The following is a 26,865-nucleotide window of genomic DNA, read 5'->3' as shown; positions in this document are numbered from 1 at the left end:
ATTAACAATTCTGGGGAAAAAAATCCCAAAACCAACAAACCAAAACCAGAAAACCACCTTTAGTGAAATTTTTAAAATAATTAGTATGACAACTACAATATATCTTTCTTATTCGTTCACAGATTATAATTACAGTGCTATTATTTTCAATAAACAGAACAAAACATTTTTTTATAAAATACCTTTAGATTTTTTACTGGAACTTCTTTTGCTTCTTGGACTTCTTTTTCCACCTGGTTGTTTTTCTATAATAGGCTTTTCCTCCAGCTGGGGGTCCATATGGACATTCACAGATCTCTCAGTCTCACCTTCTTTACAGCTTGGGGTACAGTCTCCACTGTCCATATTCTCATTATTATTGATGCTGTCCTGCTCACCTTTATCCTGTCGTCCCATAGCAATGCTGCTACTAGTCAGAACCTCATTCCCATCATTGTCAAGTTGATTTTCATTTTCATCTGCTGAAGAAACCAAATGAGATGCCAAACTTTCCACCCTATAGTCAGCAGGAAGACTGTCCTTTGAGTCTATTTGTAGATCATTTGGTGAAAATTCTCTGTCATCCATTAGAGCGTTACTTGTTGAACCACTTAATCTCCCTCCAAACATTTTTAGACCTAAAACATAAAAGCAAAAGAAGTATTTATAATATGTAGACTATAATGAATAAATAACCTTGTATTAATGCCAGCCAATAAAGAATTACATTAGCCAAGTGATAACATTTTAAAAGAATGGGAAAATTATTTCAAACTGTAATCTATGGCCCTGTTGTAAGTCTTAAGGCAAAGCATATTTACATACAAAGAGCTATCTATAAACTTGTATTTTTATTCAGTTATAATCTGTTACCTGACCTGATTTTTACAGCAGTGCTCAGCATTACAGATGAGGTAACAAGAAAAACAAAAAGATAAACAGACACCCCCCCTTTAAATCCATAGCTAAAACAAAAGCATTCTTGTCACATAAGATCATAGTTTCCATGAAATAAAAATAAAACAGGGAGGAATAAAAGCAGAACAACCTTTAATTCTGTCACTGATGGTACCATATCAAATATGCTGATAGAGTAACTGTTACAAGAATCAGATGCAAGTAGAACCTGTTTATTGACTCAGATTTTCACTATTTTTCAAGAAAACATTCACCATGTCTTCAGTATACACAGAAGCAGATGGTTTGTTAATAAAAAAACCTAATCCCCCACCTACTCTCAGCAGGGGTCGATTTTCCCTTTTTGTGAACATGTACCTCTGATCAATGCTGCAATTAGATGCATATTCACAGGAAAAAAAAAAGGTAACTTAGCAGAAGAGTTAGATGGTACTTATACAGGACTGTTATTGTTTCAGTTCCTATCTTTAGCTTTCAGAGGCACGGCAGTACTGCTGGTTTAACTTAGCGACTATATAGATGAAATACAGCTCCATTATGTACATCTCATTAGATTTAGTTCACATATTTTAAGTAGTGAAGCCAAAAAATCAGCAAGCACTCTTGTCTTACAGAAAAGCTTAGACAAGCCTCCTACAGCAGCTTCCTATCCTTTCCTTTAAATGAAAAGGCATTTTAAGGAAAACCGTCTCCACCAGGCTTTCTTCAGTCTTATGTCCCAGTATATATAACTGAAGTAACTGAAATAAAACTTGCTAAATATGCAAGATAATGTTTAATTTTACTTGCTAGAAGAATTCAAACTGCAGAAAAACAGAAAAAATGCCTTAAGAGAATAAGTAGGTTTTCCTTCATACACAGAAACATATTTCTGTTAATGATTACTAAAAAGATTTTCCCAATATTATTCTTCCACAACCTCTGTAGTTGCTAAAAGGCCTGGAAAACAGAAAACGTCACTGCGGTCTTCAAGGAGGACAAGGAGGAGGCTTCAGGGAGCTACAGGCTGCTCAGCCTCACCTCAGTCCCTGAAAGGTGATATACCAAGTAATCCTTTTCAGAAAAAAAGAAACCATTTTCAAACATATAAAGGACAAGAAGGTCATTGAGAGTAGTCAGCATGGATTTATGACGGGTAAATAGTGCTTAATAAACTTTATAGGCTTCTACAAAGAGGTGACTGGCTTCAGCAGAGGAGGGGAGAACAATGGATGCTGTTTACCCTGACTCTGGTAAGGCTTTTGACACTGTCTCCAATAAGGTCCTCACAAACAAGCATACGAAGTCCAGGCTGCATAAACAGACAGTGAGGAGTTCCAGGGAAGCATGCAGAGGGTGACAAGCCACCACCAGCCGGGCAACAGAAACGCAAAAGTCAGCACCAACTAGGACAACTTCATCTCTGCTTCCAACCTGAAGGATTTATTAACCATTTCCAGCTGTACCAGTTTAACAAAAAATACTGCCTATCCAATAACATACAAGCTGCACCAGGGGAGGTCTAGACTGGACTTGAGGAAGCATTTCTTTACTGAGAGGGTGGTCAAACACTGGAACAGGCTTCTTGGAGAGGTGGTCAATGTCCCAAGCCTGTCAGTGTTTGAGGCAATTGGACAATGCCCTTAATGAATTAAATGCTTTAACTTTTGGTCAGCTCTGAATTGGTCAGGCAGTTCAACTAGATGATTACTGTAGGTCCCTTCCAACTGAAATAGTCTATTCTATTCTATTCTAGAAGAATAACGAATTGTACACTAGAGACGGAAGTTGTATTTTCCTTTGGCAACCAAATAAGAGAATTGGCTTGCCTTCCTCGAGCACCAGAAAGACAATGAAGGGAACTCTAGAGGAGATACATATCTGAAGAATGCATCTGTTCATTAGGATGTTTCTTAATCAAGCCCTTTTCTCTCAAAGGGAGATAAACACAAAATGAAAGGTTAAAAGGACAGAACTTCAGCCAAACCAGCAAGAATGAGAACTAGAAGATACTCTTTACGACACCCACACTATAGTTATGCTGATTTATTAATAACTGTTCTAAAGCATCAAAAAAAACCAACCAACCCCAAACACTATGTTGAACTTAAAAGGTTCACTTACTATTCCTAGCATATGTAATATTAACTACTGCTGCCCTCCCCAGCTCATAGATTAAATGATATATCAAACAAAAGAGGTTGAATTAAATTGCCCAAAGCCAACAACAAATTCATTTTAACAGCAATAATTAAAAATCAGGATGTCCTACCACCACTCTTGCGTAGTGTAGACAACAGTTTATCCTTTCAACAGCTATCACAGGGAAACAGAAATGTGAATGCATTTGAACAATGTTTCCTACTAGATTATACAAAATGAGGTAAAGATGCTTTTGACAAGTGACAGTTTCTATAGAGGAAGCTGACATTCTGATAGAAAGTATTAACTCATTTCCTTTTAACATGTGGCTAAAATGATAGTCCCTCTCTGGCTGAGAGGCTGGAGAGCTTCTGCACCTAGCATAGATCAACATTTCTTGGTTTATTGTTTGAAACGCAGAATTTCTCTAAATAAAAGTAGCCCTGAAAAATATATTCCTTTCTACAGCCCTTATGACTCCTTAGAGAATGAAAATCCAGGAAGAGCCAGTTGAAAGAATTTAGATCAGTCTTGATCTTTTAAAAGGATTTTTTTCCCCAGATGAAGCTTCTTTTCCTTCCTGGTTTCAATGTTGCTATCTGCAATTCCTTCTGACTTCACCAAGGCACAAGGCAGGTACCAAAGTGAAGCTAAATCCTGTAAGAATGAACTTTAGCTCTGTGTAAAAACAAGTAGAAAACTTATTTACAAACAAAAATGGAAATAGTCACTAGTGATTTGAACTATATTTAACAGACCATTAACATGCAGATATTGAATTTACTGTTTTGCCATTGAAATGAACTGTGCACACAAAGACCGTGCCAAGAATAAAACCTGTTTCTTCCCAGGCACATCTTTCCTCCCTTCACTGGATGCCCAAAATTGAAATAAAAGCTAACACTGAGTAGAACTGTGCTGACCTCTGTTAAAAGATGCCAATGAATCAAAGTGCTTCAGTTCCAGTTGCCACATAGATTCATGCAATTGGCATGTATATCATGGTGATTATAGCATAAATCAAAGATAAGGTGGCAAATACTTGTCAAGCGGCTACAAGACAGTCTGAGTTGAAGATAGCTGTATGTTTGTTTGTTTTAGAACAAACAGTATGTACATTACATTACATAAATACCATGGTACTTCTGTTTTAGGTCAATTTCGATTTTAAAAAGCTTGAGCTCTTCAGTGTTCTCTTTCATGTACTTCATGTAACTACCATAATTTCAACAACTTTTTTAATTGCTCATTTTTGTGTGTGTACAGAGCCTTTCTTCCATCTATCCTTACCAAGGAAACATAAGCTTAAATACAGTTGTTTGGACTGTATTCTGAAAAAAAGCAAGAACTGGGATCTTTCCTGAGCTGGCACAGCCAACATTTGAAGAGAGCATTAAAAAAACACCAAACCAAAGCCACGAACAAATGACACTGCGTCCCCCATAACCTCACACTAACACAGCTCCTCTATCCTGGAAAGCTGGATAACCTGTAAGGTGTTTTTTGTGAATGTTTACTGAATATATAGCATACTATTGCATTGACTGATATCAGAAGTATGTTAAGAGATCAAGTTTGTAACACCATAGCTGCTGGCAAAAGGCTAAAAATGTTCTAACATTCAAGAAGTTTATGACAAATAATTTTTTTATTCCATTTGACTGCATTCATATAGGTCCTCTTCCAAAGACATTATTTTCCCTCTCTCATTCCATGCCACTTAATTATTCTATGTTAAGTAGGGAGATTCAAGTCTTTTAATTCTTTGAAAGCCAGTTTCCCCACTATATCACCTATATTGCTCTATTCAAATTGAATGGGCATTTCAGATTGGTTCCCAGTGTTGCTTCTACTGAATCTTTTCATTCATTTTGATGACAAAACACAGTACCTATGTAAAATCTGCAGTTAACAGCAGTCATAAGTATTTTGGAGGATTTAATTCAAAATTAATTGTGGCAATATGTGCTCCAAAAGGGGTAATGTGAAATTCACTAAGACAAACAGGACACACCGTATCTTTTAGAATAAGTGAAGCACATCTATATGAAATATAGATTAACCAGCCATAGAATCACAGATTCTGTTCTGATGAAAACCCTATTGTAAAGAGATACCAAACAGAAAACTGACTGTCAGTCCAAGAGTTTCCCCCACCCCCCTGAGATCCAACACAGCAGGTATTACAAGCACAAGAGAATTCATTATGTCCTACCAGACACTAATCAATTACAGCCCGGTATTTTTGGTTCGTGCACAATATACACAAAACAAGATGTGCACAAATATGAGAACCTAGATCACAGACAGGTAAGAGTTTTAGAGACGAAGGGACAGCACTACATGTAGTAACAGTTATTTAGCCTAGAAAAGGTTGTCATATAAACAACCAAACAGGCTGTCTAGAGATGTTGTGGAATCCCCATTCTTTCACAGAAGAAGCTAAGCAAGTCTCAGGTTTAAGGACAGGTAAAAAACTAGATAGTACCTAGGACTAAGAGAATTTAATTTTCTTTATTGTTGCAGGGGTTTTGTTGTTTTTCTCCCTTTTTAAAAAAAATACAAGTAGAAAAAAATAATCACGCTGATTCTGTGAAAAGGAAACAGGATTTTTTTTATACCATTGTCTTTACAGAGTTGATGCTTCTACCACTACAACAAAAAAGGAAAACTGTAGAAACACTGAAATATATAAACATATATTTCTTAAAAAGAATAAATCTCTTTATCTTCCTGATAGCTGGTGTACAGATACTTTACAAGACCACATTTAATTTACTGTATTAATAATGAATCTTCTAAAAATTAATACAAACCAATGTGAATACAAAATCAAAACATGTATTGCAAATTCTTACAGTTGCACATTAGTTTCCACATCCAAGTAAGAATGTTGATCTCATTTTATGAACAATTACATTTACTACCAAAATGAAGATGCAGCAATGGAGAGGAAACTCTACATGACAGAGTAGCTATATGGCACTATCTGAAAACAACATACAACATACCATTGCGAGTGCACTAGCCTGCAAGAAAAAGAGGAATCCTACTATGCTGTTACAGGAGCTAACAAACAAAAAAGTCCCTATGTTTTTCTGAGAAAATGCAGGTGCAATTTCTGCAAACATCTGTTTGCTTCTGATGATGTGAAAGACAAGATACACCTAAAGAACCTGCAATACTATCACCAGATTGCATTACAATGCCTTTGCCTCACCACAGCCAACAAAGAAAACCAGAGAAAAGTACAAGTTGTAGAAGGCGTACATGACCATCACACCATTTGCTGCAGAAGGAAAGAGACAGCAGATGAAGAAGGTAGGCAATTCATTTAGCTATAATCATCTCACAAAGCCAGACCACCTCCAGATAGCAGAATTCTGCTCTGAATTGTGTTTTGTGCAACACTTAATGGTTAGAATGCTGCTGTTTCTAAAGAAAGGAAAATACAAATCTGTGTATGCTTCCATTACCCAATCTGCCATCTCTGCAGAAAAAAACTACCGTGTTGTTGTGCTGTGTTATAGCACAGACTCCTTAGTAGTTTGTCATGTCACAAGATCGTCTTACATACAATCCCATTACTGGATAGCCTCGCTATGAAAGAATCTCATCTCTTCCTGACTGTTCAGTTTGCCCTATGCTCAGCTTTGAAATAATGCACTAGAGGTAAAAACATATTTATGTTTTCTGCTTCTGTGTCAGATACATAGTTTCGGAGGTCTATCTCTTCAAACGCGCTAAGTCTGCTGTTCTCCGAGCCGTATTCAGATGTGGGAGTGGGTTATCGAATTTCACTGTATTTACTAAAACGTCCGAGCATGAACACTTTGGTAGTTTGGCACTTTCTGACACTGAAGTGACATTTCTCAAGTGGCAGTGGCATTTAAAGGCATGATGATCTTTACAACTATAAACAGCAGGAATGGTGAGGTTTTGAGAGGAAGTTCCACATGCTATTTTCAACTTCTACGCTTCCTAGTCATACTGCTTATTCACAGCTTTAATAAACAATGATAAACGTATACCGCCAGGCATAATCTACTCTTCCACATTTAACATTACTATGAAAATATGTTTCAGTCAGCAGTTAAATACAAGGGGTTTGTCTGGGAACAAATAGTATCTTTTATTAGAACATACAGCAGAGTTCTGACAATAATTTCACACAAACTAGCTCTTTTTCAGCACTCAAAATACACAATGATCAGCTCCCCAAGTGTCTGGAGAGTTTTGAGTTTCAAGCTTCACTAGGACAAATTTCACTGAAAGGTGTAAAAGGGGACCTCACCATTTGATGTGTTCATTTTTTGTTCATGTTCTGGTGATCTGCTGCAGACAAATCTCAGGTAGGGGTAGAAAGGCAGTAGAACAGACTGGTTTAGGAGGATGGAGAATTCTCATCACTGCCACACTTTCATCAACAGTCTAGACAAACGTTGGTCAAGAACAACCTATAAGCAACTGGTCCTGCCTCAGGGTGCGCAAAACTCCTTTTAAGTCTTATGAGGAGAAGAAATTTGCCTTTTTTGATTCTTACCTTTTCCTTCTAATTGAAGAACTCTCAGATTGTTGTTACACTTCAGAACATGTATGCAAGTTTGATTACAAAGTATAACAAAAATTAAAAACTCCTACTAGACAAATTTATGCGTCTTTTCTAGGATGAGTACTTTTTTCTTATTAAGAAAAAAACCCAACAAAAGTCCTGCAAGTAAGTACAGACTATTTTTATGAGAATTATTCAGCTCAGCTCACTCTTATCCAAATCTTTACTTTACAAGGTCCTGAGAAAGCTGATACATCCTATAACCTCATAAGAGTTAGCTAAGAAAGGCACAATGATCTAAAATCCCTCATGATCTCAGGTAATAACTTTAAAAATATATGACAAGGCAGAAATGACAGAATACAGTCCCTTGAAATGGAGATACAAGAAGAATGAGGCAATTACCTAAAAACTGCCCATCTTTAGAAATGAGAGCATTCAAGACTTTCTGACAGTTGAATTTCATAGTGAGATTGAATTCTACAATTTATACCTGAGGGATGAGCAAGTTTTATAGCCCTCATCAATACAAAAAAAAAATTAGCATGGTCAAAATATTCAGTTAGATCCTAAATCAAGGCCAGAAGCAACCACAAATAGAATGGAAATCTGTCCATAAAATTTATGAAACAGTTCTTTTCTGCAAGTATTACATACCTGCAGTCCCTTTGTTATCAAACCTGTAGGTTCATTCAGAAGGTTAATTAAGAACAGAGCTAACTGTCAGAGCTTCAATAATTGTCATCATTAGAAAATTAGAATATCCAGCAGCTCTACAAAAATGTTGCATCAGTTGGTTTTATATTTCAGAAGAGAAGGACGGTCTAGTTTCTACATTATTGAGTGTCAGATACAAATGACTGAGATCAAATCCTTTCTTTTTTTTGAACCTCCTCTGTGAATTCGGTCAAACTGTTACATCATCTTTAATGCAGTTCTTAACTACAAAATACTGTTTTATTTCACAGGGATGTAACAAAGATGAGCACATTAAAAAGACTGAGCAATAGATATTTTTGTACAGGGGATCATAGAAGGACTGTAAAGAGGACCAAATTTAAGTGTCTGTTTTGTTCAAGTTTTTTGCCTTTAAATGTGTAATTGACAATTCAATCATGTATAAACCGGAAAAGGCCTTTAACGTTTAAGATGTTAAATCACAATCCCCCCAAAATTAATTACTGGTGTAACTTAATTGAAGTCAACAAAGCTGCAAACACTCGAACCCGAGTGGTGAATTTAGCTTTGAGTGCTGTTTCAACTCTCCCCTTTCCAACAGAAAGTTATTAAGGTAACTCATTTCAGTTCTAATAGTGTAAATAGATGCTGACTATATGAGATATATCTAATACTTTACACATACTTTTGATTAATAGATCTTGGAGGAGTTTTCTAGAGCAGAGGTATCATTTTTTCTATTAGAATTTAAATGTATGTTTGTAATACCTGTCTGTAAACAGACATCTAATCTGGTTTAGATCAGTTTTTTAGAAAACTCTTATTATCAAGGCCACTTTAAGTAGCAGTTTCCATTAAAAACCAAACATCTCTCCATTAGAAAGTCCCAAATATCACAAACATTAATAAAACCTATCATCAGGGCTGTAAGAAGATAAAAACTAATTTCACTTAAAATCCAAAGTGAGATAGTTTAAATGATTCCAAGACAGGAGGAGATTTACAACGTATAGAGACAGTGAATGATTACCATTTCTCCTTGTACTAATGATGTCAGTGCTAAAATAGTAGACTTTAATAGTCTTCCTTGGAAAAAAAAAGAGAAATCCAGCTAAGAAACTAAGCAGCTACCAAGACAACATTGATAGAGGGCATTTTTATATGCCAGCTGTCATAAAATCTTCCTGGGATCTAATGTGTAAGCTCTGCATTGTGAACGTCACTTTATTTTATAAAGACATGAATAAAGGAAGATGCCAAAATATTACTGAACACCTTACAAACTTCTAACTTTCCGGACAGATGCACCCCAATTGTTTATTTTGCCATGAGTCAACTGTAATGCTGTAATGGAATGAACTAACCTGAACTGCGATGCAGGTCCAGCTGAAATACTGGTCTAAAGTAGTAAGATCACCATGCCCTCACTTCGAGGCTAAAAGCACTCAAAATTCCAAGTATTAAACATTAGGAAAGAACCTCCAAAATGTGTACTCCACATTTGCATATTATTTCAATGAGATATTCATCAAGTAACCCTAAAATTCTTCCTAAAATGCTCATATTGCAAAGATAGAACAAATAAAAGGATTAGTTTCAGGGTTTTTTTAAATCCCAAACTTATTATGAATTAATCTCAGTTTGCCCTGCAGTGTAATATTATTTGTCCAAACAAAATAAAACATGAAAATTAAACCAATCCCATAGACAGAGATAAGCAGTGTTAAAGCTCACATCATAAGGCCACACATTAGCAATTCAGTTTGGACAGATAGAGCAGTGTATTAGAACAACAGCAGAAAAAACTTCACGCTCCTAAGCAACTCCATTCCTAAAAAGCAAGCATGCAACACACCAAAATTTGTCTAGAGAAATATTTGACACTAACATCATTCTCTTCTACACCTTCCTTATAAGTTAGCAACACATGTTCAAAGATATCACAGTTATACAGTAAGTAGATTAAAAAAAAAAATAAAAAAAGAAGTAAAAAAATCTTTAGCGCGACAAGCTCTTGAGCAAGATAACATAGCCAAAGCGTTCAAAATAAAGACTTAGAACAAGACATATACACAAACATGGGCTGAGTGAATTTGAGTCAGCAGAATGTGCTCATCAAAATTCAACGAAGAGGAATTCAGAGAGAAGTAAACAGAAGATGCATCTAGTTGAATGTTTTTACTCCTGTCCACAAAGATTTAATAGCACTTCTTTAAGCATGCAGACAAAAAATATTTGCAGTAAATTTACGGCTGATGAAAGATGCCAGATTGATAGCCCTAGGGACTGAGTCTCCCTGTATACACAGAGCAGATATAGCACAGTGAGAAAGTTTGTACCCCTGCCAAAACGCCTTACAATACACAGCTTATGCAACAGTCTTCACACGACAGAACCCTTTGCCTCTCCACTGAAAATGTCAAAAATATTGCTGCTTAGTGTTCATTAAAAGAGGAAAATAAGACATGGGCACTGTTATTAGCATCACTAGGGACAGAACTGAAGGTATCGGCTCATCAAAAATGTTTACTTTTGTGCTGAATGGCTCTTTTGTGAGCTGTGAACTTTGCTGCAGCGTTTGTAAGGCTACAAAGTCAATTTGCACCTGGTGTGAAAATGCTTTCCTATTAAATAGCATGTTATTACACCAGAAAAACAGCAAAGGAGGAGTGGTTTAACAATTTTTTTTTCCAAATAAGCTTATATTAACATACATGACCATATACCTAGCACTCAGAAACAATCTCAAAGAACTAACTTGCTATGTTTCACTTAATTGGTACCTGAGCACTCACTCTCCAGACACAATTGATCAAGCTGACTTTTAATGGACAGCAATTGCCTATTAATCACGTTTCCAGGCAAGGCTGGAAGCTACACTGTCACATGGAGTAGGCATGCTTCCAAGGAACCTTGGATTCTTATTTCCCTTAATACTAATAGCTTGGCCAAACAACAGAAAAACTCCACCCCACCCCACCTCAAATGCAAGTGTCCAGCCATTTTTCATTGTCCACAGAATGCACACAGAAAAGCTGTAAGCTAAAGTTCATAGAGCATAATGGCTCTATAATTAAAACTGCTGACCTCATTATAAAGACCAATTTTCACACTGAAGGAAGATGTCCAATACAACCCACAGGTTGCAAACTACTGGTTCTCAAACCTTATTGTGACATGGGATTAAATACTACTTCAGTCCCTGGGACATTTCCTTTGTGCATGTATAGACAGCCCTGCAGTGGGGGTCAGAGATGACAAGGGAATAGGACAAAAGAATAATGCTACTCTCCGACTGATTTTTCAAAAACAGTTCTTCCTAGAGACAATTTTCCTGAGTGCACAGCACTTACAGCACTTTTGAAGAAATCTCTTACCACTCCTACTATTTTCCTTGGTCACCATCCACACTATTACAACAAGATTATTGAAGTATGCTGAATAAAATAAGTGGAAACAAGAATTCTGTGACATCCTGCATCTCAGCAAGGCACAGGGATGTTTCTGCCAATTCAAGCATGTAGCAGGTTATTTTATTTTCACATGACTAAAGCTACTACGCTTAAGTAAATCTTTCAGCTCTTTTCCTGAACATCAGTTCTGTTGTAAGCTTTTTTAAAAAAGTCACATTAGAAGTGGTATTTGGTAACAGGTAAGCCTTTCAATATATGCATAATTTAAAAAAAGAACAGTCAATATGAAGAATAAATCTTAAATTTTACAAATGAGTTAATGATATAACAAGATGTAGTGAATAAAATAGAAAGACAAAGAATTTCTGAAGTAATTAGATGCTAACAATCTGTATTCTAAGCCAAACAGCAGACACTAATGTTAAGTATTGCTACCGGGACAAGAAAAAGTACGATCCTGCGAACTTCTGTTCACACACCCCTTGGGGATTTACGTGCAAGATGAGAATGCTACTGAATTTGTACTTAAAATAAAGTATCAGCATAAGAGTTTGAAAAACTGAGATTAAGATCTATGTACTACTGCAATTTTCCCCCTTACTTAGAAATGCCTGTCAATATTTACTGCAGCTAAGTGGTTAATACTTCGCAAAATAATAATAAAGAACCAATGCTTTAATATTAACTCAAAAGATAAAACTGTAAATGGAACCAAGTAAAAATAAATACGAAAGAACCACTGAGAAGAACAATTATCTCTTTACTTATCTTTTTGACCCATCCAACTAATGAGCTCTTTTGATTCAAGCATAGGATGGAATCCAATCAAACAGGTAACCCATTCCTTCCCTGATTTACGTCAAAAAACATTAACTGGGAGGAAACAACTTCAGAGTACCCAACAATGCACTTAAATTACAGAGACATAAGGCTCTGTGAGGTAAGACTGTAAATTCAAATATTTGCATGTGGCAATAACTGGATTACACTAGAAAATATATGCCACAATAAGTCATTAACTTAAAAATAACTGTTCAAATTGTCCTTCGGATACACTTTAATGTATTCAACGACTTTCTTCTTTGTAATTCTAAACATAAAATGTACAAAACTTACCATTTTCCTAATGTTTCAACAGTTTCTCAAGGATTTTAAAAAAAAGTCATAAATTTACCCTGTGGTTCAATGCAGGCAAGCACTAAGCTAAAGTGAATTAAAAAATGAAGAAAAGTGTATAATTTCCAGTGTATGAAGAATGTTAGGGCATTTTGGCTTTACTTAGCAAACACCCCTCTAAATAATCTCAATTACTCTGAACAGCTGGTTCAAAGACAACCCTAGCACTCCTGAATGCTCTGACAGGCAAAAAATATTTCAAAATGCTTTAATTAATCTTAAAATACATGGAATACAACATGATATTACAGTAACTATACCTAACCTTTCTGTGGCCATAGCTATCAATAAACTTTGATAAGGAATGTCAAATTAGGACATTACTAAACACTTGCTCGACAAAAACCAAGTTCTGCTCGACGTTCTAGAAGTCCTATGAATTACTGAATTATCAGACTAATTAGTAAGAGAGGAAAAAAGCTATTAAAAACAAAGTCCCGTTTAAAAATGGATTGAGGTCTATCCCATCATCCCAGCTGAACAGTCTGTCCATTTCCCTTAAGGACAGGGAAAACTATTACAGCATTCAGTATAAAAGAGCTGAGTATTTAAAAATACACTGTGGATATGAAGAACTGCCACATTTGACAAGGCATTTGCAATCTTTCCTAAACTCATCCCAGTCCCTCTTCATGCCACATGCAGATCTACCAAACACAGAAGAGCAAAGCCACAATTTTCTGTCCCAGGTTCTGTTTAATAAGAGAGATACGTCAAACAAAATTACTCTGTTTAATAAGTAGGCACACGTTAATTTCTCACTTTACAGAGAAGCAAGATATAAGAAGTTAAGCAATTTACACAAACTCATGCAGAAAGTCGACTTTTAAGCCGTTAATTCGAAGATCTGTATACTCTGCGATCGCCAGTTCTCTCTTGCCTTTTGTAGCAGCTAGGCAGGGAGCAGGGAAACACGTTTGGGAGGATTTTCTCTCCCCTCCCCGTAACTCCATCACACCGCGGTCACTCACCCGCCACCGCCAGGTCTGAGCACAGTATCCCTGAAGGATGAACTCCAGTTTCACAGACCTCGAATACGTTTCGAAAGTTCTTTCTCGTCAAAGCATTAGGGAAATTGCTGAAAGGATAATGTCGCTGCTATCGAATTACTGGTTTTACCCTGCTGCAAGCCGGTACCGGGCAGAAAGAAGCTGAGATGGGCTGATATCGTGGATCTGATCGAGCAGGATCCTGCACCTGCTGAGGGCGGCAGGGCGATAGAAAGAACCGAGTCCCGAAGTGACTATTTAGCTGCAGACGCGGAGATCAAAGCCTCCCATGAAACACCCAAGCAAACCTCAAACTAAATAACGTAGCTCCTGGGACTTCCACCAACAAAACCTACCAGACATCGCTCCACCCGGCAGGAACCTTCCCCCTTTCAACGAGTACCCGTCGCCACGCATTTATTTTTTTTTTCCCCCCTCAGGTTCTGCTCCGGGGGGGTGGGGGGGAAGGAATCGCAGGCGCCGGCACCTGCCGTAATTCCTGTGAGGTGAGGGGAGAGCTCAGCCCGCCCGGTACCGGCCTCCGCGCGCCGCGGCTGTTTAATCGCCGCCCGCGCGCGCTCGCTCTCCTCACAGACGAGCTTCGCCGCCGGGCGGAGGGCGGGAGGGTACCGGCCCCGCCGCACCTTCCCGCCCTCCGCCCAGCGGCCCTCACCCCTCCTTCCCCTGCCGCCCCGTAGCCGCCGTTCACGGCCGGGACGAGCGGTGCGCAGAGCCGGGGGGAAACATCTCCTTTTCCCCTCCTCCTTCCCTTAGCTAAAGCCCCTGTCGGCTCACCTCAGCCCCGCTGCAGCTCAGGCGGCCGGGACCCGCCAGCCGGCATGGCGTGGAGGTGAGGGGGATGGTCCTGCCGCGCTGCCGCAGGCTCCCGGCGGTGCAGGGCTGGCACCATAGAGAGGACGGCGGGACGAGAGACCTCCGACGATAGAGCGGAAGAGCGCTAGAGAGGCCGTGGGGAGGCGGAAGTGACGCTGCCGTTGCCGCGGCGATCGCGCGCCCGGTGCTTGGGTGGGTGCCGGCGGCATGGCGATGCTTGCAGGCCGGGCCCCGCCGGGCATTGCGGGCTGCCGCCGCCTCCTTGAGGCAGCTCTAGCGGCGGGGCTGCGGCCGCTGCTGTGCGGGCTGTCGCCGTGCTGGTGGGTGACGGCGAGGCGAGCGGCGGGGCAGTGGCCCAGCCCGGGCCTGCGGGTGCCGGAGGCGGCGGAGACGGAGCGGCTGGTGCAGGAGCTGCACCGGCCCGGTGTGTCGCTGCGCCGCTTCATCGCCTGCCCGCAGCTGGCGCGCACGGTGCAGCGCTGCCTGCGGAGCGGAGCCGGGCCTGGCGCTCAGTGCGTCGTGCTGGAGTGCGCGCCCGGTAAGCGTCCTCGAAGCTGCCTTCCACCCGCCCTCCCGCTGCCCCCCGGCAGCTGGCTCCGCCGTCCCCTGGGACGTGGCACCGCTCGGCCTGCCCCAGTGACCTTGCAGGGTCAGTGTTCGCCGCCGCCTTCGCCGCCGGCGGTAACGGGTCCCCGGGGTGCTGGTGCTGAGCGGGCGGGGCCCCGCCGCTCCCGGGATTTCGGGGCTCCGGTGCTTGACGCTCCGGGCTGGAGGGGTGCAGGGGGCTGCCCCGGTGCCCGGGCCCGTCGCCCTGGTGCCTTCCCGGGGTGAACGCTGGCGACTGGCGGGACCGTCTGGGTGTCCTGGCACTGTTTGGGTGGCAGCGGGGTCTTTGCACAGGGCTGGGGAGTGAGCGGGGGCTCAGGCTGGAGGCTTGAGTCACTGGTGTTAAAACTGGGTATGGATTAAGTAACGTGTCTGTCTAGGTAATATTTTTGGTTTTGTAGGTACACTTTGTCAGTAAAAGCACACTTAGGACTGTGGGCCGTTAACACAGCTAGCCTTCTGCAGTTACCTAATGTTTTTTTGCATTTACATATCTACAGATAAAAATACCCCTGCAGAGGGTAGTTTAGCTGTAGAGATAATATGGGCAAAGTTTCAAAGTGTGTTTCAGTTGACAGAAGAAAAAGGAGTAGAAATATTTGAAATATCGGATATAATAATCCTCAGTATCTGATTGTAATGCTGTGCTTATGTGTAATTTGCTGAGCAATCTCAGGCAGGCTGCCTGTAAATCTTTTTTCTAACTCTTGAAGTATGTTTAAACAGACACAAATTATCTCTTGTTGAAGGTGGTGTGTTCCAAGTGTTGTGTTGGGAAAATGACTTAGAAAAAATCCAGTTTTAAAAACTTTTTTTATTTTTCCCCTTCAGGTCCTGGAATCTTGACCCGAACTCTGCTCAATGCAGGTGTTAGAGTGGTCGCTCTGGAAAGTAACTCAGCTTTTCTTCCAAACTTACAGGTACACTTCTGATTTGGTAGCGCATAGCTAAAATTCAATCAAAGGGAAAATAAGAAATTAACATAAAATTGTATAATAGCTGTTGGATCAAAAAGCAATTAGCCAGTGATTGTTACTTGTAACATTTGAAATAACATTCAATAATAGTAAGCATTGGTTGAGTTTACATTGCTTGTTCAGCCACAGACATTTTAATAATCAACTGATGTGACATTTTATGTATGTAGAAATTCAAGTTCATAGTATTGCTGTGAATAGTTTCATGCATAAGTTTGTGGCTAAAGCTAATTGGAGTCATCCTAGTTACGTATGTTTAAGAAAGACGTCTGCATATAGCTTGAAGAAACCTATAAGAATAGCCTTGGTTATTCTGATTATCTTGCAGTGTTAATCTGTTGTCCTGCAATTGACTGGTGATATTAAGACACTTGCATATGTTGTCCTCTAGTGTTTGTCTTGTGTTTGTGTGGATTCAAGGGTGGTCAGACACAGAGCTGCAGAAGTTGCGCTAGAAGGGCTGTATTATGGCGTTGTAAAGCAGAAGTTTGGAACCAAAGACTCACCCGACTTGAAATGTGTATAAAATGCATTCTCTCTGTGTATATGGAGAATTCCACCTGTAAATCGTTAAATGCAGTGCTTTGTTTAGCTGAGTATAGGGTTTTTTGCAAAACATCGTAACAATTTAAGAATGTGTTTTAAAGCTCCAGTTGAACAGCACAGAAATATCAAGATGCTCTGTACAATGAAGGAAAATACTCTTTTTTATCAGCTCTAAGAAGCAGCTCTGAGGTTTGACTCTTGTTGACTGGTAACAGTTTTAAGTAGGGCTTGAACATTGTTTTTTTGTTTGGGTGGGGTGGTTTGCAAGACAGGTTACTGCATCCAGATTTCTTCAACTGAAACTAATTTTATTCAGTCTCTAGAGAATAGCCTGGATGGACAATTAAAGGTAATTTATGGTGACTTCTTCAGACTGGATCCTTTGGTGACTGGGATGGTGAAACCACCTGCTGTGTGTTCTGACAAACTTTTTGAAGCCATGGGCGTAGCAGCAGTTCCTTGGAGGGCAGGTATATGTAAATGATCATGCATGTTACAAATACACTGGAAGGGCGCATAGGCAGTTTGGCAAAATCTTTGGGAGTTGCTTGAGGTATATGTTCTATTTTATATACATGCTGGATTAATGTATACTACTTCCTACATTTCAGCTTTATTTAGGTTCTTAATAGCTTCAAGAAAACCTTGTGGCGATATGAAATCTCAGATATTTGATTGTCTTCGTTAAAGATTTAGTCAAACAAACTGGACTTAGCTTTGACTAAAGCTTGAATCGTATTCATTCTTGAACATGAGCTGATGTGCTTTCTGTTCTTAATTATTCATAGTTTAGACATTAGCATTAATGAGATTATCTAGTATATATTGCAAAATTTTAAAGATGCTTTTACCCACTATTGAAACAGATTTACCTGTGAAAGTTTTTGGAATTTTACCGCAAAAAAAGGAAAGGAATGTACTTTGGAGACTTCTTTTTGCCCTGTATGAATGCAACTCCATATACAGATACGGAAGAGTAGAACTCAACGTCTTTGTAAGTGAAAAAGAGTACAAGGTAAGAGATTTGTGTAAGAGATTTTACAGGTAGTAAAGAATAAGTAGTACTTCACAGAATATAGTAACGTTTGTATTGTGTAGTTCATGTTTTTGGTAGTGAATTGCTTTTTCTGCCAGAATTGTTAAGTCTTGCTTGTTTCCTACTTGTTCTCTTTATGCAGTCATAGCACTGTCAAGAGACATTCTGTTTTCACATAACCACAAATCTTACAAGCATGAAGGCTTGAGAAGGGTATGCAGCAGCAGATTACCTGCTTTACGTTGTAACTTGCGAGGTGTTAAAATTATGTAACAGGCTTTTGCAAAAAAATGTTTACTAGTTGCAGGTAATAATCGATGAAGACTGAACTCAAAATGCCTCCTTGTGAAGAGAATTCAGAGTTGCTAAATACCATACTCAGTGAGATGCACTTGACCTCTGAGCCACTTTTGTGTGCAGTACTGAAAAATACTGAGGCAAAATGAGTGATTTACACACCTTTTTATTAAGGTTCTTTACACTAAGGTGCAGGGCAGCCTTCTGGGTTATGTGTTTCTAAGTGATGCTGTCCCAAACCTTTAGAACTGTGCTTATAGTTCAAGGGTACCTTTTTTTCCTTAAAACTGTGAGGTTCATACAGAGCCACAACCCTTTAATTACTTGAAGTAAGCAAAGACTTGCAGGTGTGCTTGCACAAGCTGTCGTGTCTAACACCCTACTGAAAAAAATCAAAAGTTTATTCTTCTGTGAAATGACAGGTTGGACACCACTGAAATATCCACTTAAATGGTATATTTTTAAAGGCCAGATTTTTGAGCAAATGGGGGCAGCCTATTCATTTAATGCAGTGACTGTAGGTTTTTTTATTAAGTTTTCAGGTTTTATTGTGAACCCTGTTAAATGAGAGTTGTGTACCTAAGTAAAAAGCAATTGGAGCCTTCTTTTAGTGGGCACTGTTGGTTCGTTTTCGTGGGTGATTTTGTTAGTGTTTTTTTGGTTGATCATACGACAAGGCTCTCTAAATCTGAGAAGTTAAATCTCCATGCTACAATTTACTTTTTTCTTTGCCTTGTTTGAGTATAACCCCAAGTTTTTCTTTTTTTTTTTTTCCCTGAGAGTTGTCTGATCTGTAATATTGATGAAGGTGATGACTATGCAAGCTGCTTAATGCTCAGTGAGGTCACCTAATGTTTGGCTTGCTTTACTTGTATGTCTTATTTGGAATATTATCTTAGCAGTGCAAGCTGTTAATTCTGCCCATGTTAGCTTTTTATACAAAATAGAATCCCTGTTTCTCTTCTGTGTGAAACTTCTCTGCCTTAAAAGGCACCAGAAGGTATAAGTTGGGAATTCCAACACAATTCAGTTATCCAAATAACTGCTGCAAAGAAATACTTAGACTGCCAGAATGTCTTCTAATCATGTGTTCTGACAAGGTGTACTAAACCAGGACAGATTATGTATTTGAGGCCTAATTTAACTTCACCTTGGACTTCTAGACGTAACTGAATTTCTTGCCGCTTTTTATATGTATATATCTCTATCTATTGATCAGGATTTTGCTTAGATAAAGAAGCAATCGTAGTTTTTGTAACACAAATGTTCTTTCTTTGCCATTAGGTATTAACGGCAAAGCCTGGGGATGTGAGGGCTTACCAAGCACTTACTGTACTTTGGCAAGTAGGATGTGAAATTGAGCTGCTGCATAGCGTAAGTTTTGTTTGTACCAGCTGGTGTGGTCTAATGCTATGGATATGTTTCTAGAAAAGAGTTTGTAGTGGTCTGTTGTCATAAACTAATTGGAAGCTAATTTGGTGTTCGGGTTAGTTGGAGAACTATTTAAAACTTTTGGATGTAAAAACCTGGAACAGTCATGTTTTGTGTAAAATTCTTTCAGCTAAGCAGCGTCCTTTTTAGCTGTGATGTCGGTATTTTCATTACAAGCCACTGTACTCAACGTCTATTCTCAGAAGCTGGTAAATAAGAAAGAGACATTTGCGCAACAGGAAAGTCTTTTCCATCTTGCTGAGGGTTGTGTGAGACCCGAAGACTGTTCTTCCAATCTGTCATAGCCTGCTCCTTGCTATGTACTCTGTGTTTTGCCATCATGCATGCTTTTGACTTCCTAAACTGTTCCGCAGAAATATTTTTTTGAGTCTCGTTGCCTTTCCATTCAAAGCAAGCCTGTTTCTCCTGTTAGTCAATAACTACCTTACCTTGTCAGATGTGCTACGGTTTAGTTATAAAGTCTGTTATGTTGACCCCCCACCTCCTATGAGCACATGGCCATCAACTTTCACTTTATGCTTTTTAGATTTATCTTTTTGTCCTCTCTTTTTCTAGGAACTACCTTTGTACTTGAAATGTTTTGCTAATTTAAAGTCAGAAGTTTCACTATCTCTTGTCTTCCAAATACCTTACACCACAAAGTATATATTAAGGAGTTGAAGAATAAGATGATACTTGTTGAAGATGGTCACCTGGCTACTAGGGATGAAGAAAAAGTGGAGGCATTCAATGCCATTTTTGCCTCAGTCTTTAATAGTACTGATAGACCTTGGGCTGCCCAGTCCCCTAAGTCAGAGGACTATAAGTGTGGGAGCAGTGACTCCCTGTTTGTGGACACTGAACTTGTAAGGGACCAGCTGTATCAGTTTAATATTCAGAAGTCCACAGGGCCTGCTGGGATTCATCCCAGAGTACTGGAGGAGCTAGTGGATGTTATGGCAGGACCCCTCTCAGACATCTACTAGAGGTCTTGCGAGTCTGGAGGCTTTTCTGCTGAGTGGAAACCAGCAATGTTATTCCAGTCTACAAAAAGGGTGTGAAGGAAGACCCAGGGAAATACAGACCTGTTAGTCTAATTTCAGTATGTGGAAAAAATATGGAGAAGATTATACTGGGTACTATTGAAAGGCATTTAAAGAATAATGCAATCATCAGGCACAGTCAGCATGGATTCACAAAGGATAGTTCTGATTAACTAATTTGATATCCTTTTGTGATAAGCTTACCTGCCTGGTGGATGAAGGGGAGGTGGTGGATGGAATTTTTCTGGATTTTACTAAGGGTTTTGATACAGTCCCTCATAGCATCCTTCTGGACAAGTTGCCCAACTGTGGGATGAGCAGGTCCACGGTGCTGGGTGAAGAACTGGCTGAAGGGCAGAGCTCAAAGGGCTGCAGTGAATGGGGCTACACCTGGTTGGCAACTGGTCAGCAGCAGTGTTCCTTGGGGTTCAGTTCTAGGGCCAGTCCTGTTCAAGGTATTTATCAATGATCTAGATGTGGGAGTTGAATGCACCATAAGCAAGTTTGCTGATGATACCAGACTGGGAGGTGCTACTGATTCTCTTGAGGGACAAGATGCCTTGCAGAGGGATCTAGATTGATTAGAGCATTGGGCAGTGTTTAATGGGATGAAGTTAAACAAGTAGAGATGTTGTATTCTGCAGCTAGGACAGTAACACTGGGCACCAGTATAAATTAGGAGAGGAGTGGCTGGCAGGCAGCCCTGCAGAAAGGGGTCTGGGGGCGCTGGTTGACAGCAGGCTCAGCATGGGTTCGCAGCATGGTCTGGGAGCCGAGAGGGCAAACTGCACCCTGGGGTGTATCAAACACAGTATAACCAGCTGGTCAAAAGAGGTGATTGTCCCACTGTATTCAGCGTTGGTGCAGCTTCACCTGGACTTCTGTGTGCAGTTCCGGGCCCCACAATTTAAGAGGATGAAGGTCCTTGAATGCATTCAGAGGACGGCAACAAAGCTGGTGAAAGGGCTGGAAGGAATGTCCTGTGGGGAGCAGCTAAGTACATTGAGCTTGTCTAGTTTGGAGCAAAGGAGGCTGAGGGGCGACCTCATTGCTCTCTACAGCTTCCTGAGGAGGGGAAGTGGAGAGGGAGGTGCTGAGCTTTTCTCCCTGGTGTCCAGTGATAGGACCCATGGGAATGGTTCAAAGCCGTGCCAGGGGAGGTTTAGACTGGACATCAGGAAGTGTTTCTTTACTGAGAGGGTGATCAAACACTGGGACAGGCTTCCTAGAAAGGTGGTCGGTGCCCCAGGCCTGTCAGTGTTTTAGCCATTTGGACAATGCCCTTAACAACATGCTTTAGCTTTTGGTCAGCCCTGAGTGGTCAGGCATTTGGCCTAGATGATCGTTGTAGGTCCCATCCGTCTGAAATAGTCTGGTCTGTTCTATCAAAGCACTTATATTCTTTAATATATTTGCTCCTTCCCATAGGAACCTTGGTCATCATTTATAACTAATTTGAAAAATGGGGCACTGGCCGTACCGAAAACCATGGTAAGATCATTGTGTGTACTTTTCTTCTTTTGGAGATGCAACTAAACCACTTTAATTAAAATTTAAAATAATTTTATAAAAGCATTTATAAATGTTATAAAACGTGTTTTTTAAGAAGTGTTCTTCTAATTAAAACTTATGGGCAGCACGTAGATGCATTAGAAGTGGAGTGAATTAATGCTATTAGCTTAGGAATTAGTATCTTTATTGTCTGTGATGGAAAAATATAGTGAATAAAGAGCATAAAGGGATGTGAACAGATAAAGTTTTGAAAAAGGAGTTACTGACAGGGTCCATCTACCTGCTTGAACAAAACAAGTGTTACCACCATTAATAGCACAATCAGTATGCTGCTGGTTTTGATTAAAATGGTTATTCACATGTCCGGTGTAGATTCCGTGTGCTAGTTAATTGCTGAAAAGTGTGAGTCTCAAAGCTTAAATTTGAGAAGTGGAAAAATACCTTGTGTGAAGTTCTTTATTTCTGTCTTTTAAAGAAGTACTGATGTTCCTTTGTATAATATAAAAAATATTTCTATTTAATACCAAAAAAATAAAAGCAAGTTTACTTAGTATTTGGTTTCACCCTCCCCAGAAAACTGCTATGGCAGTTTATTGAGTGTTGTTTCAAATGTTACTGTGCAGTATAAGTGACTAAGTGAATTTCAGTGAGTAGGGTGTGCCTTACGCACTTAGGTGTGTTGCTGTAAAGCCACGCAGAGAGGCGTATCGGGTGGATTGTGTAAGATGTATTGTGGCAGCCTTAGGAGAAGTACAGATGTGAGATCTGTTGGACAGTAGATCCATTGCTGCCAATGCAGAAGTACATTTATTTCCATTAGAGACTCCACTCCTCAGTTTCATAAAATTCTCAAATTGCAATATTGTCTTAGTGTTACACTCAAATAATTCCATCTTCATATACAAAAGGCAGGTAGTTGAAGTGATGTGATCTGATACCTTGCATAGTATAGGAATACTATAGGCCATTTAATCTCTTGAAAACTCACATTAAGTCTGTATTGCCTATGCCAATTAAGAAGGCTCAGTCTTAAAAATAAAACTGAAGCGATAGTACGTCTGTTTTGTTTCCTTTCCTGTTTGGGGGCGGGGGAGGTAAAGCATCTTTGTTCTAGAAGAAAATTTTAAAGCTTCAGCTCCCAAATGAAATCATCTTGGTAAGACGTCTAAAACTCTTTAAGAAATGTTACTCTTAGCTAAAGAGAGAGATTGTCTTAGAAGTGACTTTTCAGTGACTTGTTTTGTTTTTCTTGCAGTGGCTGCCAAATGACCATTTATGTTTGATACGACTGACTCCTCAGCAAAACTTATTTACAGGAAGCTTGAAGCCCACAAATTCATCAAATTTTATTTTCATGGTGAAACAGTGTTTTGCTAAACCTAGGTCTAGAGTTATGGATAAATTAAAGTAAGTAAGAAAGAATTACAGTTTTTATATTTTTTTCTGCAGAGAAATACAGGAAAATATTAAAATATATATTCTCAAAGCAGTATTTATTTGCAGCTGAAATACAAATTTTGTAATTATCTACATGTAGAATAGAAGGTTTCATTTTTGCAACCCACGATACAATATTTTAGGGACTGTTCTAGCCTGTATTCACAGATGACAAAAACTTGATTTGACAGGAAGGTTGACAAGTGTTTAGAATGTAGATGTGCAGTAATTGTCTGTACCTCCAATGGAGGTGAGGTCATGTATCTGCAAGAAGTTTTCACTCGCTTTACAGACATAATAATAAAGTCAGCAAGATTTTTGCAGGTATAGAAATTAAAAGCTGAAAAAGAGTTTCAGTTTATAACAGGCATCAAAGTAACACTAGCAAAACCATCTGAAGGTTATTGAAGGTGGAGTGGGGATGTCCTCAAATGACTTTGTTATCTAATTAAAAACCTAGGCTTTAGACTTACTTACGAGTTTTGCAACTCCTTAATTATTCTTTTTGGTATTACATTGGAACTATTCACTTTATAATCAGTAGATTTCTCTTTCCCATAAATGGGAAGTGTTTGCAGTCTGAAAGCCTTGACCTTCAACCTGTTAATGAAAATAATTAATATATATCTCATTTGCTGGTTGTAGCTTATGAAAGTTAATTTTCAGAAAGGGGGGTGGTGAGGAAGCTAATAAATTTAGGAACTCATTTTGCAAAGGCAAGTGCAAGGAGCCTTAATGGGTTTCTTTCTTAAAACTCAGTGGTGTACCTAATCTCCACTCGATCCCTGGCCAGGAAGTGGAACTAACGTTGGAGGCTTCTAACATGCATATTCTGTGTATTTATGCACCATTTTCTTGTCTGGGAAATAGTTGATGTAAATATGCATTTATAAAAGGTCTAGTTTTCACAGCAGTGATGTAGGCGGTGGATATGTCTGTTTATATATAGAAGAAAATACCTGGAAGGTGTAAGTCACACTAACTCCTGCTATGCTGAATCATCTTCCTGAAAATGACCTTGGCTTTAATTTCTCAAAGAAGTAACTTGTCTTGTAGGAACGTGTTAACTTCTAGAAGCTGTGGAAGAGTGGACCTTTAGATACTGTTCCTTAGTCTTAATTTTTCACAGAAAGAAATGCTCTATTATGGTTTGTTTGTTTATTTCAGTTCATGGAGCTTGGACGATGCTGGCAAATTACTGAGAGAGCTAGAAATTCCAGAAAATGCTGAATCACGTAGCTTATACCCAGAAGACTATAAGCGTCTTTTTGAGGCTTTGCAAAACTCTAGTATGTTTGCTGAAACCTGGTTCCATGATGAAGCCTTTGAAAGTATAAGGAACATAAATTTATAAATCGAAAGCTGCTGTCTTTTGGAAGATCACCTTTGCTTCTGGAAGATTCCTTCAAGAAATGATTTAAATGAAATCGGAGATACTGTCAGCTAGATGATTTCCTGTCCAAACAGGAAAATAAATTTAGCAGTTAACAAGAGACCTTCTACGCAGGATGAAAGTAACGATTCACAGTTATTTGCTCACAATCCTATCTAGAAGGACACACTTTTACATTTTTTTCCAGGAGCCATGTTAGTGACCTGCTGCTGTTGGATGTACCACTTAAAAGGAACTTTTTGTTACGCTGCTGTGTATTTACAGTATTTACAAAAAATAAGAGACCAAATATTATGATTTCTGTGGTCAGTGGTTTGAATATCCTTTCACAGGTTCCCAGATTATGTAGGTCTTTACAACCACTGAATATGTTATATTGTCTCCTGATCGAAAAGCCTTGCAGTCTAAAGTCAATATAATTTAATTATTGAATAGTGGTGGGTTAATAGAAGACAAGGTAATGGACATCATGATAAAACATCGACTGCAAGTTGGTATTGAGGTTTTTTCTTAAACTAAAGATTGTTATGTCTCTGGGGAAAAAGTCATAACAATTCTTAATTTCGAAAATTTGAAAAGAACACTGGGCAGCCCATTCTAGTTTACAATACATGAACACCTATATGCATATAGGCTTTACCTTATTTCAGGTCTAAAAACAAAGTCACCAGAACATTCAGTGCTGTATAAACAGTTTGGAAAAAAAAAATAAAGTAATCTTGCCAGTAACCTTTGTCAATATGTATTTGTTTAATGTGTATTATATGTACAAAATAACTTCCTTCAAAACCATATGCTATTAAAATTCTCTTTTTAGTCATAGTACTCCATAATGCAACCTGTTCCTAGTTTCTCTTCCTGTCTTACCATGTAACTGTTGTGTCGTCGTGTAACGTGCTGGCAGGCTGTACTAGTTCTGATCTATGCTGTCTCCTCTGGGAAGAGCTGAGGCCAAAAATAAGGTTTTTTAGCAGAGCACAAGTTAATAAAATGCCTTTTTGTTAAAGGCTGAGTTTTTTTCAGGCTTTGGAAACAGCAGTGACCAAACCAATGCAAACAAAGAATTGCATTTCTTAAGTATAATGTGAGGTATAGATGTGACAAACATTCATCTGTCTTCTTCCTGCAGTTCCTACTACGAAAGAAAAACTTACTTCAGGCAGCCTCGGTTTGCTCTGCTAGGTAGGCTGCAGCTGTTTAACCTGCTGCTGAGCCTTTGTAATATTACGATGAAACTACTGGGAAAGCTGAGGTTTAATTTGCAGCCTGTCTCGGAGCATTACTGGTGTTCTGGTGTAGGTCGTGAAGGTTTGACGCTTTCTTTCTGTTTACATCTCTAACTATTTCGGGTAACTTGCATTATAAATTGACCATGAATGGCAAACTTGCATTAGCAGAAGCAGTTCCACCTTTTTTCAATCTCAGTAGATGACAACTTTGTTATCTACTGGTCTACGAGAATGCAGTGTCTCCTGGGCTGATTCTCCCCACGTCACCACCACCTTGAATCAAATACCTTGCTCTTGTTGCAGCGACATGTCTTACATCAACATACCAGGAGAAGTATTCAATGCATAAGATAAGACCACCACTGTCTATATAAGCTTCTTTAACTGTGTTGCTGCTAATATTTCAAATGTACTGAAAAAAAGGCAATTATCTGCTGTGATTTTTTTTGTGATGATGTTGGAAAACAGCATTTACTGTGCCAGTGCAGAGACTCCCAAGCTAACAGCAGGAGTCTGTTAGGTGGACGAATATTGTCAAACTGGGGACTTGAAATGAGTAATCAGAACTCTGCCATTAAGTCTGTGTGTAAACGATATGTTTAGCCCTGATCAGAGATGTGAAATGTAGAGAACAATAGCTGTCACTGTAACAATGGTTTTAGTATCAATAGAGGAGATAAGGAAAAAAAAAAGAAAAT

General features: G+C 39.2%; 2 protein-coding genes across 8 annotated transcripts in view; one reads left to right on the top strand and one right to left on the bottom strand.

Annotated features, from left to right (window-relative positions):
• Positions 1-14,740, bottom strand: part of CNST (consortin, connexin sorting protein) — a 52,845-nt gene extending 38,105 nt beyond the window's left edge. The window contains exons 1-3 of one of the 7 annotated variants that reach the window (XM_040599492.1): positions 14,622-14,735; positions 13,809-14,037; positions 183-617 (exon numbers count right to left, since the gene is read on the bottom strand). In XM_040599492.1, coding sequence (XP_040455426.1) covers positions 183-609 — 427 coding nt within the window. In that variant the 5' untranslated portion in view covers positions 610-617; positions 13,809-14,037; positions 14,622-14,735. The other 6 variants (XM_040599496.1, XM_040599494.1, XM_040599495.1 and 3 more) reach the window with 6 other exon arrangements.
• A 59-nt stretch (positions 14,741-14,799) lies between these two features.
• TFB2M (transcription factor B2, mitochondrial) lies at positions 14,800-25,667 on the top strand. Its single transcript, XM_040599497.1, has 8 exons — positions 14,800-15,198; positions 16,098-16,186; positions 17,106-17,259; positions 17,656-17,804; positions 19,407-19,496; positions 22,025-22,087; positions 23,364-23,515; positions 24,713-25,667. Exons 1-8 carry the CDS (start codon positions 14,868-14,870, stop codon positions 24,897-24,899), a joined length of 1,215 nt encoding a protein of 404 aa, XP_040455431.1. The 5' UTR covers positions 14,800-14,867; the 3' UTR covers positions 24,900-25,667.
• The last annotated feature ends 1,198 nt before the right edge of the window (positions 25,668-26,865 follow it).

Source organism: Falco naumanni, chromosome 6, assembly GCF_017639655.2.
Source record: "Falco naumanni isolate bFalNau1 chromosome 6, bFalNau1.pat, whole genome shotgun sequence".
NCBI classification, from domain to species: Eukaryota; Metazoa; Chordata; class Aves; order Falconiformes; family Falconidae; genus Falco; species Falco naumanni.
This window is presented reverse-complemented; position numbering and strand designations above follow the sequence as displayed.